The following is a 20,201-nucleotide window of genomic DNA, read 5'->3' on the forward strand; positions in this document are numbered from 1 at the left end:
CATGTAATTTATTGTTGTAGAGAGAGGGTTTGTGTAGTTCAGTGAAAGTAAATTGGAAAACGTGAGTGCATGCTTAGTGAGACCTGGGGAAAGTTACTTATCTTTGGTGTCTCATCATTACTGAAGTTGGTGTCTCAGCAATACAGCAAGGATAACGCTTCCCTGTTCTCACGCTGCGGCTGTTGAGCGAGACATTCGGGCCACAGACTGTCTCCCTCTCTCTAGATGACATGCTGTTAAATTGGACCCCTGCCTTGCTTCCAAGGCACTCCTCCAAAACCAGACAATTAGTCTTCATGATGATGCAAAGCAACCACTGTTCTGAGTGGAAAAGCCACTCCGTGAGTAATGCAGTGCCAGCGTTCATTGCTTTCACTTCTTGTTGTTGTTTTCCAAGCTCCTGAGGTGCAGGAAGGCTGGAGGCGAGAAGCTGTCAGCATCAAATACTTGGAGAAAATACATTTCTATCTCCATTTTACATTCCTCAATTATATATTGTATTGGCAGGGCAAGAAAGAGGCAGGCAGCTTGCCTGGCCAGTGCCTGCGCGGTTCTGGTACAGAGGATCAAGCACTTCATGCTTCAGAGCTGTCAGGCTGGCACTTTTCACCACTAAATGCAGCTCTAAATTAAAGCTAAATGAAAATGGAAATCTTGCTTCAGAGCTTGATCATGTCATTTTGTTCCATCCTTTCACTTGTTCAGTGGTTATGGAAAGGAACCACTCCCTTGGTAGGAGCATCCATTGAGTTATAAACATGGGTGATATTAGAGCATTTTTGTCTATATTTATGCATGAGATCGTTACAGTTGCTCTTTTAAAGGTATCCATCTCTGTAGTACCTAAAACCTTTGGCAGTAAAATTGTAAATCCACGCAATGGGGTGTGAAGCAGACAAATCCAACTAAATCCTTCAAACAGCTTTGAAAGCCTCTCCCAGAGGGTACAGAAGTGGTTAGCTGTGATCCTCTTGAATTGCCTTTTATGGCAGCTTGCTTAGAGTGTCTGTGACAAGTAGTGTTCTGGGGGTTTAACGCTGCGAATGGTAGGTTCTTTAAAGAAGCAAATGAATAAACTGAAGACTTGGTTTTACTCTTTTAACAGTTCCGACACAAATGGGAGGCCTGAGTATGCTACTTTTAGCAGGGGAACATGCCCTGACTGCTCAAGAGGTAAGGAACTCTCTTCCTTCCCTTACTGCAAGCCCTCAGTTTAAAGAGAGCTCTGAAGAGGAATATTTGACCAGTGGGAAGTGAAATTGAAGGTACATACCTCAGGTGGGACTGAAGTCTGAGCCCTGTGATAGGAGTCTTGTATCCTAGCCGTGAATGTAGAGGTTGAGCCCCGATTTTATATCAGTTCAGTATTAACTCCGCTGACTGAGTGTTTGATCAGAGCAGGCAAGTGTGCCCCCTGAGAGGATGTTGTCACAGGTGGAAGGCTTGAAATGCAGTGACTGTGTTAACACACAGCCCTCCATGCTACCCAGGAGATCGGCTGCTTCACGAGGAAGAAGCTGCGGTACTTTGCTCAGGGCCTACACTGGCTCAGGCACACTGGCACAAATTGGGGGCAGCCGGGGCTGACAGCAGCCCTGACTCCCCCACACCACCCGGAACAGCCACCACAAGGCTCCCCAAGCCCCTCCAGACCCTGGGGGTTGCCTCTCCCCACACAGCCCAGTGGGGACCTGCCTGCTCTCTCCTTCCAGAACACTGCCTGCTTCAGCCTGGGCTGCTGCTCCTTCTTCCTCATCCCCAACATCATCTTTGCCATCAGGGTCACCAAGCGCTTCCGCCCCATCCACAACCAGTTCATGTCAGAGGTGGGCACAGGCTGGGCACGCTGCTCGGGGCTGAGGAGATGTGGGCTCCTCCTCAACCCCGGGGTGTTTTCTCCTTCTCCCTCCACAGCTCCATGGGTCAGAGGAGACTTCTCCCTTCCACGTCTCCCATGTCACGGCGCTCAAGCTCCAGGCTGGCGGTCTGCTGGGTGTGGCAGCATACCCTGCGCCCCAGGACCTCCTGTCAAGCTCGTGCCCAAGCCTTGCAGGGCTCTGGGTCCCTCTGACGTCTCTTCCTCGGCCTCCTTCAGGGTCTGAGCATCCATCAGGGATGCTCCCAGAGCCCAGCTGAGCTGGAGCATGGGGGAAGGCTCCCCGCAGCTCCCCCTAACTACCGGCATAGCCCTTGCACTGGCGGACCCCACAGGGAAGGATGCCTGCCCGCTGCCCCACTATCCTTCCCTGCGCCCAGAACAGAGCCCTGTCACGGCCCCACCAGTGCTCCCCAGGAAGGGGCACATGAATGTCACTGAGCGTCGCTTCCCTGACAGCAAGACCAAGACTGACCTCTGGCCTGTAGCAGCGAGTTCTGGACATCAGGCCCACCATCAGGCCCAGTTCTTCCTTTTGCTCTTGGATTTTTGGATTTTTTTCATCAGGTCATGAGGCAAACAGCTCTCCTCTGGATGAAGGTTCTGACTGCAGCTCTGAGACACAGCAGGCATTAAACACAGGCGTGCTGCAATGGGTTGATGGAGGGAGGAGGTCCATGTTGCAGAACCTCCCAAAGATCATCCCTTCAAAGAGAAAGGCACAGGCAACGAGCAAAAGCAGATGCAGACTGACACACAAGTTACACCGAGCCAAACCAGAACGCGCTCAGGCCCTCACTGCTTTGGGACTGTTCAGCTGAGGGTTTCCCAGACTGACCGATGACCTGAAACTGGGGCAAAGCACCGCAATTGACAAACACGCCCAGAAAGTGAAGTTCTCATTTGGCAAAGGCTATATCACAGGCCTTCAGCTCAAATGGAGGTGAACAAACAGCACTGCCCCCCTCCCCAGCCTGGGGAGACTCGCCTGCCCTGGCCCCCCACCTCAGGGTGCTACCAGCATGCCCAGAACAGCATCCCCACCCCACACTGCTACCGTCGTCCCCAGTACATGCATCCCCCACCCCACTGTGAGCAACGCCCACAAGCACCTCCCGGGAACCCCGCACAAAGGGACACCCCAGGGCCTCTCTTAGGAAAATCTCATTCCCTAACTATGGCACCAACTCGTCTTGAGAGGACAAAATTGCATCAAGTTCCTTAAGACAGACAGACACATAGATAGACAGACACCTTCTTGACATTGTATACTGCATAGCCATGGTTCAGTCAGCATGACTAAAGGACCCCAGCTCATTGCAAGGCAGAGAAGGACAGCCCCCACCCTGAAGAGAAGAGGATAGCCCTGGACTACCCACATCACACCAGCACCCCAGCCCCTCCGACACCTCTGTGAAACCCTCCCCTTACCTGGCATGAGAGATAAGGAACTGCAGCAAGACCGACTACAGGGACGTCTGGTTCAAGAAAGAAGCAGATGGATGGCAACACCACAGAATTAGGGTTGCTTTGCAGAACAGCAGTGTGACTGTCTGGCTGTTAAGTAGTGGTTGGTCAAATCATGTTGCACCTGAATGCCTGAAAAGTATAAGAACCATGTGTCAAACCGCATTCGGGGTGCCCCAGTTTGAATGGGACAGCTCACGTGCATGAATGCAAGAACTCCTCTTGCAGTGCTATACTTTGCATCCCAGGCTCTCTCCTCGGTCGGCACGGGCCAGCTGCCAAATTGTCGCGGCAGCTCCCCATCATGGCTGCACGGTACCAGCACTGGCACCGGTTCCACCACAGTTGGGAGAAGCAGTTGCCCCCCTGGGGCACATCCCAAAAGCGCTCCAGCCCCCCCCATCCCCACCACTGGGGCAGGATGGGGCAGCACGCACGTCAGCATTGCAGGGCCACCGGTGCTGGGCCCATGCCTTCCCCTTGGACAGGAAATTCACCTCCCCCCAAAAATCATGCTTGGGATGGGAAACCATTGGGATAGGAAAGCATCGTGGGGCTGAGAAATCATCACTGGGATGGGAAACCATTGTGGGGATGGGAAACCATCATCAGCAGGATAGGAAATCATTGAGGTGGGAAGTTGTACGAAAAACCAAACCCTTGCAAGGCTGGCTGACGCAGGTGCTGGCGGATTGATTGCCATGGGGACGGAGGCTGTTTGCCCCCAACAAACCCCACACTGACCAACCGCCATGGCAGGTACAGCAGCAGGCTCCCACTCCTCCTGGTGCTCCTGCCCTCCAGATAACCCCCCAGCCAGCTCTGCCCGCCAAGATCTCACCCCATCGCCCCTCTTTGCTTCCCCCAACACAGAGCTTCCCTCTCCGGCTGCCGATGGCATCAGAGGTGCCCGGTGTGAGCTTTGCCATTCCAGCCATGCCACCACCGGTCACTGCCTGTGTGTTTCCCTCTGTCCCAGGGCTGCCAGTGTCCTCTAAGCCTGCCCAGGTCCACCCCATTACCTACCAGCTGGCGCAGGCCAGCACATGGCATGGGGTGCCAGGGCCCCTGGGGGCCCTGGGGCAGCTGGTGCAGCTCCCCTGTGGGGTGCAGCTCCCCCCCGTGGTGCAGCCTCCCTGCGGGGTGCAGCTCCTCCCCATGGCTGCTCCCTCTCCCACTGCCTACGGGTGGGGACAGCAGCTGGTGACAGGGATGCTGGTGCCACACCAGCCGATGGGGCTGGGGCCGGGGACCGTGGTCCAGGGGGAGCCCCCGTACCCCACGGGCTCCTCAGTGCTGCATGTCCCTGCACGCCCTGCCACCCCACCGCCCCATGGACCAACATTGGGTGCAGGGCCCCCCTGTGCTCCACACCCTGCCCGGCAGTGCCCAGAAGCCATCAGAGACCTCCAACAAGGACGGGGCGGCCATCGAGGACAGCGTCCCTGCTGCCAGCCCCCACCACCCTGCCCTGCCTCCAACGACCAGCAGAACCATGACAACGCCCAAAGGTGAGGTTTGGGGGGTGGCAGCGCCCGCAGGTGGGCAGCTAGGTGGAAGAAAGCTTGCATCACCCCTGGGGTGAGTTGGTTGGTTTGCTTTTTCAGCTGCGGTGACCACCCCAGCGGCCCTGGGGAAGCTCGCGGATCTGCTCGAGCAGGGGCCAGCTGCCTTCGCCGAGGCCTTTCCTGAGCAGGCAGACGACACCACCCTCAACCATATGCCCACCTAGCTTGACACTGCAGATGGCAAGGACACCGGCCCTGACAGCCCCAACTTGACTGCCTTCCTCCGTGAGCTCCCCGACCTCTCCGAGTACGTGGCGGAGGGCTGCTGCCCCAAGGAGCGAGTGGTAGCAGCGGGGCTGAGGGACAGTGAGGACACCATCTCTGACGTCCTTGATTTCTCCAGCAGCCTCGCCAGCACCGCTTTCCTCAATGACTTCCACAACTTCTCGCAGTACGTGGAGGACGGTGGCTGCCCTCAGGACAAAGCGGTGGTGGCACGGCTACAGGACAGCGAGGACACCATCTTGATCGCCAGTGTCCCCAACTTGACCAAACAGGTCCTCGATGAGCTCCCCGACCTCTCTGAGTACATGGCGGAGGGCAGCTGCCCCAAGAGCAAGCGGTGGTGGTGGGGCTGGGGGACGGCGAGGGCACCGTCCCACGTGCCCCCAACATCCCCGACTTGACCACCTCCCTCAACAAGCTCCCCCACCTCTTGGAGTACAGGGCAGAGGGCAGCTGCAACAAGGAGCAAGTGGTGGCGGTGATGCTGGTGGATGGCGAAAACACCTTCCCTGATGTCCCCGACAGCCTTACCGGTACCGCCTCCATCAACGAAGCCCCCGATACCGTGGAGTATGGGGCAAAGGGCAACTGCCCTGAGGACCGCCTGGCGGCGGCAATGCTGGGGGACACAGACCCGTTCTGGGGGGTGCTGGCCTCCCCCTTGCAGGACCCCAAGGGGAAGCATGGCAGGGTAGCAGCAGAAGACCTCCTCACCTGGCTGCCCCCGAGTCCCTTGGAATTTTCTGAGGAGAGCTCTGCAGAGAGTTCTCTGGGGACTTCAGAGGACAGTCCTGTGGAGAGTCTCCAGAAGGGTCATCCGGAGAGTCCCTCACTGAGCCCTCTGCAGATCCCGCTGCTGAGTTCCCTGGCCAGCCCCCTGCCTCCCCCCAGCATCATCTGCCCCGCATGGCCCGACTGCTGGGGGAGGCACTGCCGCTGGGTATCGTCTCCTGCCGGGTGGTGCCCAGATCAGGAGAGGTGGGTGGCAAGAAAAACAAGCGCCCCACACCAGCCAGCACCCCTCAGAAGGCAGGCACCTCCCCCCGGGACAGCATCCCACCAAAAAAAAAGAAGTAGATGGTGGTGCAGCAGGTGGCCAAACAGGCGAAAACCCTCTGGGAGGGGAAGCTGGACAGGGACGGCGTGGCAGCAGCGGGCAGCAGGCGGAGAGCATCCAACCGCAACAACGTGCCGGCCAAGCCATCTAGAACCCGGCGAGACACCAGGGAGCAAAGGTCCTTTGCACAGCGGGAGGGACAGGTTTCACGCAGCCGGTCCACCAAAACCCCGCAGCACGGAGGCCTTAAACTGCTGGCCCAGGGCTCTGGCCCCACACCTGTCCTGGGGACCCTCGCCCACCCCGCTCCCCCGGCCCCCTGCACTTTAAGCTACAGCTCCCCGCTGCCTGGGGGCTGCCCTGTGTTCAACGGAACAGGCGACACAGCGCTGCCAGCCACCAGCGCTGCCGGTGTCAGGGCCCAGGCGGGCCCTGCGGCTCCCAGCAGCACCGGGCCGCACGCTGCTGCGGAACCCCAGGGCAGCCCCCAGGAGGAAGCCGCGGAGTGCTGGGGGCAGGGGCAAGGCCCGGCAGTCGCACTCACCGCTCCGGTACACGGGAGCCCCTTCTGCCTCCCATGACGGCGCCGGCCCTGGGCCCACCGAGCACCACTTCACCCCGTGCCCCCGGAGAGGAGGCCGTGGCCCCTGCCCAGCAGAGGCTGCTGCCGTGGTGCCACCTTGCAGTTACTAAAAGGAATGACCACCCCAGCACCAGCATCCCCAGCCCGGCCTGGTACCAACACCCCTGGTACCGCCATCTCTACCCCATCCTGATGCTGACAGCCCCACCACCGGCATCCCCAGGAACAGCATCCCCACCCCGGGGCCGGGGACACCCCGCACCCACCTGAGGGAACGCTTGCGAAACTCCATCCAGAGCTTCCACCCGCTGGGGCAAAGAGTGAAGGTGGTGGGGCTGGTGCGCCAACCACCCGACCTGGAGCCCCAAGCCGACCCCAGCGTGCCCTGCTGCATCCCCAAGCACCTGCTGGTGGCCCCGAGACCCAGCACGGGGACGGCTGCCTCCAAGCCCCCGGCTGATGGCAAGAAGGAGATGGCACTGGCGGCGGCCAGCAGCAAGGCACGCACCAGGCCGGCTGCCAAACCTAAGCAGCTGTGACTGTCGCCCACGGGGGGCCAAACCCCACGGGAGGGGCTGCCGCAGCAGCTCCGCATGCCACCTCAGCTGCTGTGCCCTCCTGCTGACTCTGTGCTATCCCTCGGGCCCTCGGGGGGGGGCCTTACAGCTGTGCCCACCCCACTGGAGGAGCACGAGGAGTCAGTGCCCATCACTCCGAGCAGTGGCCCAAGTGGGAGCACGTGAAGAAGCTGGCCCAGGAGGAGCAGGAGCGGGCGGCCCTGCAGATGTCACTGGGCCAGCTGCAGTTTTTTGTGCCGAGGGAGACGGACATGGAGATAGCCCACCATTACAGCTACCCATAAACCACTGGTCCAGCACTGTCTCTCATAGCACCCACACACAGAGGAGATCTGGAGGCAGAGACCTGCACCCACACGCCCCAGCCCCAGCCCTCTCCCAGATCCCTCTTTCTTCCTTAAAGTCATTAAAAGAGCTGGGAAGCACCTCTCTGCCTGTGGTCATTTGCACAGCCCAGGAGTTAACGCAACACCTGCCCAGCCCACGGGTGGCTGAGCTGGGCTGGGGATGGCCACCGAGAAGATGGCTACACGTGGCATTGCTCCAGGTGGCGGGTGCCCGTGGGAGAAACCACATTGATGAGCATCAACACCGGGAGGATGGAAGCGTCCATCACTGCCCTAGCACCAGCATCACTGCTGGCAAGCTGGACCCAGCCCTGGGAAGGAGCCGCAGCTGCCACGGGGGGACAGGCAGGGACTGCCTGAGCATGGAAAACTCGTCTCGCACCGGGCCGGCGAGCGGGCATCGCTGGCCAGGGCTCACATGCTGAGAGCCCGGAGCTGGTGCTGCACTGGCTGCCCAGCTCGCTCCACCCCCTCTACAGCCTTGTCCGGCACTGCCTGGACCTCACCCAGCAAAACCCTCTGCCCACACGTGAGCCCTGAGCCAGCGTCACGAAACACTTGCAACGGACCCATGCTGACCGAGGTGAGAGGCCAGGACGCAAAGTATAGAATTACAGGGGCAAGTATTTTTTCGTGCACGTGTTGTGTCCCAGCCTAGTTGGGACACCCCAAATGTGCCTTTACACAGGGTTCTCATACCCTTCAATTGTTCAGCTACAAGACGACTTGACTAACCACCAGCACCCACACTACTGATAATCATAGTCAAACTTTGCAAAGCAACTCTAGTTTTGCAGCGCTCTCGCTGCTTGCCTATTAAGCCAGATGTCCCTGCACTCAGTCTTGCTAGAGTTGCTGGTCTATGATGCCAGACAGTGCTGGGAGGGTTTCAAAGATGTGTCAGAGGGGCTAGGATGCTGGTGTTATCTTGGTTGACCTGGGGTATCCTTTATCCTTCATGGACGGCTCTAAGCTTCCTAGAAGCAAAGTCCTTCTTTCCAGGGCCACCGAGTACCTTGGAGATTTCTGAGGAGAGCTCTGCGGAGAGTTCTCCAGGGACTTCAGAGGACAGTCCTGTGGAGAGTCCCCAGAAGGATCCCCTGAAGGTTCCTCTGGAGAGTCCCTTGCTGAGCCCTCTGCGGATCCAATTAGACAAAGTTCCTGAAGTAACTCAAGCTAGACAAAGCCATTAAATGCTTTATGAGATCATACAGGAAACTGAACTCAAGTGCCTGCCATGGCATTGCCTCGGTATGCCTTACACTCAAGCAACCAACCTTCAGTACTTTTTCATAAAGCTTATGTAGAAAGCAATTCTGGAGCACTTGCTTTTCATGCATCATTACAGTTATCGGTTACATGATCACTGTTTCACTGGGATGCCTTTCATACAATAGCTCCCAGTACTATAAAAAGAACTGCTTGTTGAGCCCTACATCGCTCCTGGGTAAAGGGTCTCCTACAGCCTCAAGCTACTCACCAGCTAGTGTTTCCCAGAAGTCAACCGCAAAATTCCGCTTCCTCCTAATTTCTGCTTCCGTCCATAGCAGGCACGGAGGGGCTTTTCACCCAGGAACCTCTGGGCTCTGATACCGTAAAACAGGGAGGAACCTAGCCCCATTCCCACTGTGATGATGTGCTCGTAGAAGCTCACCCATCAAATACCTGTCAAACAGAGAAGGGACATACAACACAGTGAGGAAGATGGATGCTTTACCTCTGCAGTGCTGCTGCTTGATGTCCAGTATTTTCTCAAGGAGGAACTATCTACTTGTATTCTCCACAACACTGAAGCTTCCCCACTGCTAGGGTGCAGTGCAGACAAATCCCATGGATGCTACTGGAACAACAGCTTCAATTCCATACACTGCTGCCCTTCTCCTCTGAGGCCGTCAGCTCCACTGATGGTGCACAGCCAGAAGCTTCATGCTCAGCAGGCCCCAGCTCTGCCAGAGAAGCAAAGATCACAAGCCATTTCAGATCAAGAGCAGCTTTGTTCCATCTTCCACAAGCCTCTAAGGAAACGCACCATGAGCTAGTACGTGGCAGCAGACAGAGGAAAGAACGTCACACTGGTTTCCTCCATGAGCTCTGTCGTGGTTTAACCCCAGCCAGCAACTAAGCACCACGCAGCCGCTCACTCACCGCCCTCACAGTGGGATAGGGGAGAGAATCAGAAGGGTGAAAGTGAGAAAACTTGTGGGCTGAGATAAAGACAGTTTAACAGGTAAAGCAAAAGCCGCGCACGCAAGCAAAGCAAAACAAGGAATTAATTTACTACTTCCCATCGGCAGGCAGGTGTTCAGCCATCTCCAGGAAAGCAGGGCTCCATCAAGCTCACACCCCATCTAGCTACCTGCCAAGCTGCGATAGCTGACGATGTGAGAGAAATTACTGTCCCAGCTGCCACCAAGTGCATTTTGCTGTTCAACAGGCTAGCAGTAAGCAAGTATAACCATAATAATCACTAGTCACTTTGCTGCTCAGATAGGTCAGGCTCTTAAACAATTTTGAAGCTCTCTCCACTCAAATATTCTCACACAAGCACACCTTACTCTCTGTAGCTGGCACTTTTAGCACTTCCCCCAGCCACGAAAACAGACTAGGAATCCCGCAACCTAAGCGACACCATGTTCCACCACTACATGGGAAGCTACAGCAAGCTTCCAGTCCAAACAAAACATTCTAGCACCATTCAGTTATGCCATGAGATTGCGTAAAAGAGTACATTTTGCTTTCACAAAATCTACATCTGAAACCTCAGCTAAACAAGGATCCTTTGGCAAATAGTTGGGGGGGGGGGGGGGATTCTCTATGTAGGAGTTTGCAATTTGCAAAATGTCCTGTCATCTCATCTCTATTTATTGGGCATGAGGTTGGTTCTGTGTAAGCACCCTACCCCAAACAACTCTTTTACGCAGATTGAACCCCACCACGTCTATGCTTTTCCTTCCTGCACACCACGACACCAAGTTACAAACCCTAGGGCTTTTTTAAGCCCTCTTTGAAGTACCACTGCATTACAGCTAAACAAGCATTCAAACAGGAGGGGAAAAGAGGGCCTTATGCCAGCTACATCCATGTGCCAACTGCTGTCACCGTACCAAGTGAGACCGAACACCACAAAACTTGTAGCCTACTGGAATACACCCAGCGGTACACATGGCAGCAGACATGCGAGAGGCGTGGATGCAGCCAGGGAGTTTCCCCTTCCCCTCTGTACAGATTCCTAACCAGAAACACATCCTCATCCTTCGCCTCCACAACCTCCTGATGTTGCATCCACAGCCGCCCGCATCTGTGACACACACTTCGAACAGGCAAGGCCACACTGTCCTACTCCAGATGTGAGGTGAAGTCTTGGCTGCAGGCTTAATAGGTGGGAAACAGCTGTGCAAGTCTCACACCTGCTGAATTAGATTTACCAGATTTAGATAAGAATTTCCCACTTTAATTCAGAGAACTACAAAGGCATCTGAGCAAGTTGGAGACATGCCCCCCTGCCATTCCCCCCATTCTACAGGCCTGCCTCTGGCAAATACATGCAGAAAGCTTCAAGCCCTCTGCCATCAGCAAGAGCATTCACTTGCCTAAGAGGAGAAAGGGACAAGAGGGGATGTCCTCTTATTTCTGCTCCAAAACTGCTCTTGACAAGCAACCCGGCGCAACACCTCCTTAACAGAAACAGGTGATGGAGGATGAAAGCAGATGGCATATACTTTTTAATGCCATTTATTAATAAAAAGCTATAAAATGCAGAACAACTGTGAATCTTTCTCTAATCCAAAAAATTAACTGAAGGAATCCCTGATGTATCCATGACTAAGAGGATGTGTAGAACAGACTTTCAAGAACAGCACTTCAAATTGGCTCCTAAGGGGCTGAAGTCCCTCAGGTTCATCATTCCCATCAAACAAAAAGCACAACCTGTGCCTAGAACTCATCAGGGTAAGCTCTCCAACATAGCCAGTACTCTACCACCTCTGGACCCGGATTACTTGGGTCAGCAAATTGAGACTTACTCTTGAGAGGCAGGGAGGCTCTACAAATTCCAGAAGGAAAGGAAGACACGGTAGCGTGTCCTACACAGGGAGCAGACACAGAGTCTGTGCTGCGCAAGCCCTGTCCACTACATTAACATTGCTACCTTTGGGATGTAAAGTCAAGGGCACACGACACCACACTGCATGCCAGTCGAGCAGAAAGCAATTGCTCTCACAGATCAAGAGCTAGCGTCCAGGGCCTGCACCTCCCTGTACAGCTGCAAAGAAAAGCAACACTTAAAAGATGCACTAAAAAGCATTAGCTACCTTCTCATGGAGAGAGACAGGCTTATACTGGGTAAAAACCAGTCTTAACTAAGCAACCGCCTTTCTCTGACCTGCTTTTGTATACAACACTAAGGATCTGAAGTTAATGGGGACTTACCCCATTCAGCAGGTACATTTGGAAGCTGAAAGCGCATTCAGGTAACACTTCAAAGCACTTAAAAGTCAATCCAGATGTTAGCCTGCAAATCAGGAAAGAGCCTACTTTCTAGAGGTGCTGCACCACTCCAAGTCCCAGTGAGAGCAAGAGAAAAGTTGAAACACTCGGTATCTTGGGAATTAATACTACTTAAGTGCCTCCACCACCATGCCAAAAAAAAGAGATCTGCCTACTACGCAGAGCAGAAAACAGCACTGAACAAAGGCTTTCTCCAGACATGAACTGGAGATGCCCCAGAGATACTACCTACACATAGATCATCCCCCCAGCAGGGATGATCGCATACAGCAGCTTTCAGCCATCAGTCACGACACTCCAGTAACTTGGTATTTCTTCCCTCTGATACCGAAGGGTGACAGTGTCAGGACCTCCACAGAGCCCTCACTGACAGCGGGTCAGGACAAGGGCTGTTGCTGGTAAGGTGGGCAGGTGACAACACGAGCTGGCGAAGCACCTTTTCTCATATCACAGAAACTTCTCCCGCACCTGAAAGAAGCGGACCCTGACATTCACCTGGACAGCACTGTTCAAACTCCAGTAACCACATCAACAAAACTTTCCCAATCCTTGCCGACATGCATTCTCTTTTCATAACTTGCCCGATGATAAGATGGATGCCTAGAGCCCAGCTAAATAAGGACTGCAATTTAGTAGTCTGGGATTCATATGGTTTAAAATGGGCATCACAGCACAGTGCCTTCTCATGTTTGAAAATAAAGGCTAAGAGAAGCAGCTTATGGGACCACGCACCCTGCAAGCCCTCACACTTGACCCTGCTGTAAAGTTCCATTGGACATACTGCATCCACATCAGAAAAGGAAAACAGCACGCAAATCTGCAAGCTTTTTTCTTTTTTTCTTTTGAAAGAGTGAGCTTTTGTGTATTTGAAGCAAATAAATTCACACTGAAAATTAAGAGTCTCACTCATGACTTTAAAATTCCAAAGCAAGCATTCACTCACAGCACAGACTCCTAATATGATACCACAGAGCAGACAACATGTTTTTTTTCCATCCCCAGAGGAAAATGCAAGAATAGACAGTATTAGCAGTGGTACAAAGACTGGATTTGCTTTGAGATGAAGTAAAACAGACTAAGACGCGGTACAAAAAAAAGAAGTAGAAGCAAAATTCAGACTTTTCAAAGTTCAGAAATATTTGGATAGTGTACAATTTAGTTGATCATAAAAGCATTAATATTGTCTACCATTAGATTTCAGAGTTGCTTTCACGTTTGGTTTCTCGGTTGCTCGAGCAATACTGTGATAGAACACTTCTGTAAGCTAGGTTCAAGGAAGTTGCAGTGATAAAAACATAACACAGCTAAAAGGAGAAAAGCAACAACCTGACCCAGAGAAAAAAACCTGAAGGAGATGGGATGCCTTATCTGAACCAAGCTGAGATGATAAAGGCTGAAGCCAAGTATTATGCAAAGAACAATGGACATTTTGGTCAGTTGTTTTACCAAACTCAGCTGTGGCTGCTTAGTCCAGAGCTTAATTTTATGCCTACGGACTGCTGAAATACACTGCTGCAGGGTTTTTATCCTTTTCCCTTGCATATCTGTAATCACCTCTGCTGTTCTCTTCAAGCTTAGGAGCTGACAATGTTTTTTTTTTAATGCAGATAGTTGGGCTGGGGACTTGCAAGGATCAACTTTTATATTAAATTCAAAATCAAATTCCAGGATTAGCTTTTGGGGTTTGGGGAAAAAAAAATAAAAACAAACCACAACACAATCTTACTGAACTAACAATTCAAGTATTTGATTTTTATATGAGACTGTTACGATCTTCTGTCACCTGCAGTCTGACACCTCCTTGTACAGAATACTACACCCTGCAGTAGTACTGTACGGCAAAGACAGTAATATTCTGATACTAGAAAAATCAAATCTAGACCGGGGCCCTACAAATAAAACAAAGTGATGCACTGCACTAAGACCAAGAAGGGTTTCAATAGCCAAGGGAGTTCCAAGTGGCTTCCAAAAAAAAAAAAAACCCACACTATTTTAAATATATGTATGTACACACATATATACACATAGTCACAGAGTACGTAGGACGATATTAAAAAATAAAAATTGTAGGTGTATGCACAAACACGCACAGAGTAGGATATTAAAAGGAAAAAATGCCTGTAGGGGGGTGTGTATATACACACATACATAATATATATATATGTCTGTGCATGTGTAGATATATACACACCCCCCTACAGACAATTTTTTCTTTAACTAATACCCTACTACCTTTTAATGAAAAAAACCCTGAAGTACAGAGACAACTCTTACTAACAAGAAATATCTACAACACCATTCATTTCTATTTATCAATTTACTCAATTTTTAGAAAAAAAAAGAACTCCTCTGCCAGTTAATATTGCAAACCTGAAGACACCAAGGGAGCTGACCCTGTGGTAGCAGCTGCTAGAGACACACTGGTAACACTCAGGCCAAGGCTGTTTGCAGCGTTCGTACTGCTTGCCATGCTGACAACCAAAGAGGTGGTGCTAGGGGCTGAGGTTGAAGCAGTTGAAAAGGTTCTTGAGGGCTGGAGCAAAGTTGTGTTCTCAACACTGGTGTGCTAGAAAGGAGACAAAAAGAATGACGATCACAGAGCAAATAAAGCACAGTGGGGGAAAGAAAAAACAAACAAACAAACAAACAAACCCCAGCCAACAATCTTTTAAGTAACAGCAGCACACGCAAAAGATAGGCATTATCTATATACCAAGCAAGCAACTAAGTTGCATGCTTGTGATTTTTAAGTATTCAAAGAAAATTATTATGAGTTCAATTCAAACCACTATATCATCACAACATTATACCACAGTAATTTGAATCTCACTCCATTGCATTATTTCTTCCCCTTTGCTTGTACGCTCCTTTAAGCTAGTACTTGTTCTGTTAAACTCCTACATCCTTCCAAAAGACAGCATTTGTTTTCAAAAGACAGGACACTGCTATAGTGATTTCCCCAATGCACTTGTGCAATTTAAAAGATTAAAACTGTAGTGCCCCCCAACAGAGTCAATGTGGTAAACTCAATCACAGACCAGATGTAGGACAGGACCACAGGAGGATAAAGGAGTTCCCGGTTTGAATCCAGCACAATACAGTGCCTTAGCTGTAAGCTGATCAGACCTGCAAAACAGTGTCATCAACACACAGAAGCCAAAACAACTCTGACAACGGAAAAGAAGGACAGTTGGACAAGTGTGAATTTTTAAGTTGCATACTCAGTAGGGATGGAGCATGACAAACCAAACTACAGGCATAAAGAAAGGCAGTAACCTATCTGCACACCCCAACTGGGGTTGTACAGAAGTACCCCAGCACAGAACAAGGCAGCGTCTCTGACATTTGTTTGTGCAACCCTCATCCAGAGCACTGTGTTCACTACCATTTGCCTTGCTCTCTCAAATGCATTAAATACACAGGTGACAACAATGCCACATGGTCAACCCTAAAGCCATCTGTCATGAGGCATTTGTCACGACATGTATCACTCCATCACCTGCATTTTGCCACCTAACCTCTCCAGTAGAGGCTGCTAACAGGCCACATTTTGGAGCAGTCTCAGACAGCCACTTCTAAAGATTTTTTTTATTTTATTTTTTTTGTTTAATGCATTTGTTACAAGAAATTCTTTCTTTAGCTCATCCCCCCTTTCTGGCATGAAAGTTTCCTCTGCAGTTGTGTGACTGGCCAGCCTCTGTAATAGCTATTCCTGATTTAGTAAAAATCACAAGTGGGAAAGATATTTTTTTACCACAAGAGAGAGGGCTGGCAGTCCTTCTTCCCTGAGATAAGGCTCCTTTCAGTTCTTCCTGTACTGGGTCACAATGAACATTAAGAGAGGGTCAGTTTATCTGATGATTATGCCAAACAGCTGTTGAAATGCAAATAGGACTTACTGCATGTGATGTGCTTGAAGACAGCCCTGAGGAAGGGGAGAGGCTGCTCTGATGACTGGAAAGAGAGCTAGAAAGAAATAATAAAATTATTTTTTCCTAGAATTATTTCAAATATATATATGTATGGATATATATACACACACACATACGTATATAAACACATATGTACATATAGACAAACACAGAGTAGGCAGTAGGATACATAGTTAAAGAATAAAAACTGTACCTGTGTGTATGTGTATACACATACACACACAGAGTAGGATCTTAAAGGAAAAAATGCCTAGAGGGGCATGTGTATATACACACACAGATATATACACATATCCCTACAGACTATTTTTTCTTTAACTAATATCCTGCAGCCCTGCTCTGACAACTGGGGTCAGCTCTGACTTAAAACTGCTGGGTTTTGCTATTGAAAAATAGTAAAATTAATGTTTGGTGGTGGGCAGCGAGCAGTTAAAGGATCGTCCTTAAATTTCAGAGCTTTAATTACAAGTCAAGCAGCAAAGCCTCAGTGCAGGCCCCATGCCAGTCCCAGAAAAGTGCAACTCCTGGCTCCCCAGCACCAGGTTCTCATCTTTCTTTTTGGCCCAAATTCTGCCAAACAAGACACAAATCTTGGATCTGTTGGTAAAAATCCTGTTGGGGATGGAGGGGGGGGCAACAGGTGGTTGGTAGTAAAATAGGTGAAAAATCAGGTTAAAAATTCATTGTCAATTTGGAAAAAATTAAAAAAAAAATTGGTGTACAGAAAGTAACAATTTTTGGGATGTATTTTTGTTTGGACATATAGAAACTGATGTTGTACATAAAGTAACAAGTTTTTGGATGTATTTTTTTTTGGACATGCAGAAATTGAGGTTTCATCCTGCCATGCTCCAAAAAGTATGTTCAGGCCCTAAACAGGAAGCTAGGGACTGTGTGGTCCCGGGTCAGGAAAGGGGCAGGGGACCCCCAAACCCCACGGGTCAGGTCTAGGACAGGGGCAGGACAACTGCAAACCCTGCAGGTCATGGACCAGACAGGGACAGGGCACCCCAAACCCCACGGGTCAGGGCCAGGACCGGTGCAGGGAAAGCCCAAACCCCGTGGGTCACCGCCATGGCAGGGGTAGAGAGCCCCAAACCCATGAGTCAGTGCCAGGACAGGGGCAAGAAACATCCAAACCGCACAGGTCAGGGCCAGGACTGGGGCAGGGCACCCCCAAACCACACAGGTCAGGGCCAGGACTGGGGCAGGGCACCCCCAAACAACACGGGTGGGTGATGGCCATGACAGGGCAAGGCACCAACTAACCCCAACGGAGAGGGTCAGAACAAGGGCCAAGAACCCCCAAACCCCACAGGTAACGGCCCAGACAGTGGGTCAGGTCCAGAACAGGAGCAGGGCACCCCCAAGCCAAGTTGCTTTGGGGAAGGGAGCGGGCCACGAAACCCCGAACCCCAAGGTTCAGGGCCAGGACAGGGGCAAGGATCCCCCAACCACCACAGATCAGGGCCAGGACAGGGGTAGGGTGCCCCCAAACTGCACTCGTAGTGGCCACGACGGGGGTGAAGAACCCCACACCTCGCTGGTCAGGGCCACGACAGGCACGAGGCAGCCTGAAATCCCCACGGGCCACGGCCAGGGCGGGGCAGGGAACCCCAAACCTCACAGATCGCAGCCCATGCAGGGGCCAGGTGATAGCATATTTCCATACATTCTGTATGGTATGCCTAAATAGTTTGATGGTTTTAATATTTTGTACCAGCCGTGGAAACTGGTTTGCTGCTAGGTGACTGTAAAAGTGAGATTTGGTAAATAATGATTAGAAATCTTATACTAACACTATGATTGAAACAACAGACAAAAGGATAGCCAAGCAATTAACCAGTAGAGGTAGTTACTCATAAGTTTTGCAGTTCTTTGCTCTTATGACTAGATGTTCCTGTACGCTAGATGGGAACAATGTTGAAACTGACCACACGTGACTGAAGCTGCGTTAAGCTTCAAGGTCAAAGAACAAGGTCAAGAATAAAGACTTCAAGGACAGCCAACAAGAACTTCAAATGGGTCGGTGGTCGCAAAAGCAGCCCTTCCACTCAAATGGACCCTTCACTGCGCGTGATCGGATGTAGGCAGTCCTGAGATAATCCGTTGCAATTATTTTTATGTATACGTATACTAATCTGATTCATATGCAGTTAGTTATTCTATATAACCTGTTAGTGCTAAAGCTGTGGTATGCACGCTAGGTGGAACCATCCCCCGTGCATCCAGCGCTGCAATACAGAATGCCTGCTTTCTAAAACTCCAAGACGAGCCTTAGAGAGTTTCTTCAACCGGCTTTTCGGTATCACAGGCACCCCCAAAAGACTGGATCGGGGCCAGGACAGAGGCAAAGCACCCCCACACCTGCGGATCAGGCTGTGGTGGGTTGACACGCCTGGGGAAGGGGTTGTTAAGAGCTGGCTTTATTCCTCAGGACCCTGCTCTGGTTCGGCTGGCGCTACATTACGTTCCTTTCCCCAGGTCGAGTCCGTTTTGCCCGCGACGGTAACTGCTGAGCGATCTCCCTGTCCTCCTCTCGACCCACGAGCCCTTCGTTCTCTTTTCTCTCCCGCTTCCCGCTGAGGGGGGGCAGTGACAGGGCGGCTCTGGGGGGCCCCTGGCGTCCTGCCAGGGTCAGCCCGCCGCAGGAGCGCCCCGGGGCATGCTGGGAGCTGTAGTCCTGGGGCCTGCGGGGCTGCCGGGGGCCCCGGTGGTTCCCGGGGCATGCTGGGAGCTGTAGTCCTGGGGCCTGCGGGGCTGCCGGGCGGCCATGTTGGTCTCTGCAGTCTCTGCTGCGGCTGCGGCCCGGCTGAGGGGAGGGCTGGGGCTGCCCGTGAGGCGAGCGAGGCCCTTGGGCGGGCGCGGGGGTGTCTCCTGCCCGCTGCCCGCTCCCCGCTCGGCTGGAGCCGGGCCCGGCCGGGGCAGCCCCGGCAGGGACCCGGGAGCTGGGGAGGGGAAGGAGCCGGAGCCGGAGCCGGAGCTGGAGCCGCCACCGGGCACAGGCAGCGGGCGCCCCGACTGCCAGAGCCCCCCTGAGCCGCCCCCAGCACCTCCCCTGAGGCCTGTCCCGCCGCCCCAGGCCGCCCCACGGCCTGTCCTGGCAGCAGCGAGCCGGGCCTCGGGTGCCCTCGGGCCTCGGCTAAGGCGGGTGCGGGGAAGGAGTGTTACCGAAATCCGGACTAAAACTCCTTCACAGCAGTGAGAAGGTAAGAAGCGGGCACTCCTTTATTGCAGCGCTGGGCACACGGGGGATCGCTCCACCTACCGTGTGCACCTGTCTAGTCTAAGTGTGCAGGTTAAATACACACCTCTTATACATAGTCGCTAAGCTTCTGGAAAATGCTATACATAAGCATTAACTTTCCGATAAATCATTAGCATATGTAAATGTCTCTTCACGCAGGCGCAGTGAAGGTCTCTGGTGGTCTTCAGGAGCCCTCTGGTGGTCTTCCATAGTCTTCCTCACTTGTCCGCTTCTTGACCTCTTGGGGGATTCTGCGCGGTACGATTCTCACCGTCATCTATATTAGTTTACATAAAAGTGCATACTATGTCTATTCTTAAATATAACCTTTCTAATAATTGGTCCTTCAGTCACACCATCTTATTAATATTCTCATGTTCAAACAATCATTGGTTAATCTCACTTAACTCTACTGATTGCAATCCTCGATAATTAGATCGAGGTGGGAAGGGTAAGGGGTTTCCAAGCAGCAAATTGGTGTCCATACTGGTTTCCTTAGTTTCTTAAAACAAAACAGTACAAATCAAGAAATCTTTGTCAAAGTTTCTGTGGTGAACTGATTTTAGACACTACTTGAATTCTTATGGTTACACATAGTACGTTTTCTAAAGTTCCTAAGTTCCTACGACTACATTTCAAACTTAACACTCCCATACCTATGCTTCACAATTTTCTACTTCTTAATCAAACCAAACTCTTTTATATAATCAAATTTTAATTTCTTTATCAAAATATTTGTAACAGGAGCGGTGTCTACAGGAGCTCCTGCAGCAGGAGGGGCTCCAGCCTGGGGCCGGCTGCAGGAACCGAAGCTG

At 51.9% G+C, this 20,201-nt stretch overlaps 2 protein-coding genes across 2 annotated transcripts in view; one reads left to right on the forward strand and one right to left on the reverse strand.

Moving 5' to 3' along the window:
• Positions 1-2,877: 2,877 nt before the first annotated feature.
• Positions 2,878-5,537, forward strand: LOC128138480 (WAS/WASL-interacting protein family member 2-like). The gene is made up of 2 exons (XM_052779731.1): positions 2,878-4,854; positions 5,258-5,537. Exons 1-2 carry the CDS (start codon positions 4,238-4,240, stop codon positions 5,535-5,537), a joined length of 897 nt encoding a protein of 298 aa, XP_052635691.1. The 5' UTR covers positions 2,878-4,237.
• Positions 5,538-14,436: 8,899 nt separating this feature from the next.
• Positions 14,437-20,201, reverse strand: part of LOC128138481 (ubiquitin-associated protein 2-like) — a 35,368-nt gene continuing 29,603 nt past the window's right edge. Inside the window, exons 2-5 of the mRNA XM_052779732.1 lie at positions 16,107-16,173; positions 15,962-16,024; positions 15,246-15,333; positions 14,437-14,773 (exon numbers count right to left, since the gene is read on the reverse strand). Of these exons, the coding sequence (XP_052635692.1) occupies positions 14,564-14,773; positions 15,246-15,333; positions 15,962-16,024; positions 16,107-16,111 (366 nt within the window). The 5' untranslated portion in view covers positions 16,112-16,173 and the 3' untranslated portion in view covers positions 14,437-14,563. The remainder of the gene's footprint in view (positions 14,774-15,245; positions 15,334-15,961; positions 16,025-16,106; positions 16,174-20,201) is intronic.

Source organism: Harpia harpyja, unplaced genomic scaffold, assembly GCF_026419915.1.
Source record: "Harpia harpyja isolate bHarHar1 unplaced genomic scaffold, bHarHar1 primary haplotype scaffold_47a, whole genome shotgun sequence".
In the NCBI taxonomy this organism is placed as follows: domain Eukaryota; kingdom Metazoa; phylum Chordata; class Aves; order Accipitriformes; family Accipitridae; genus Harpia; species Harpia harpyja.

What these genes read in the sequence shown, in the direction of transcription:
- LOC128138480 (XM_052779731.1), top strand. Translation starts at nt 4,238, where the DNA reads ATGGCATCAGAGGTGCCCGGTGTGAGCTTTGCCATTCCAGCCATGCCA. An exon ending in AACCATGACAACGCCCAAAG is followed by an intron (nt 4,855 to 5,257) that starts GTGAGGTTTGGG and finishes TTTCTCCAGCAG; the next exon opens with CCTCGCCAGCACCGCTTTCC.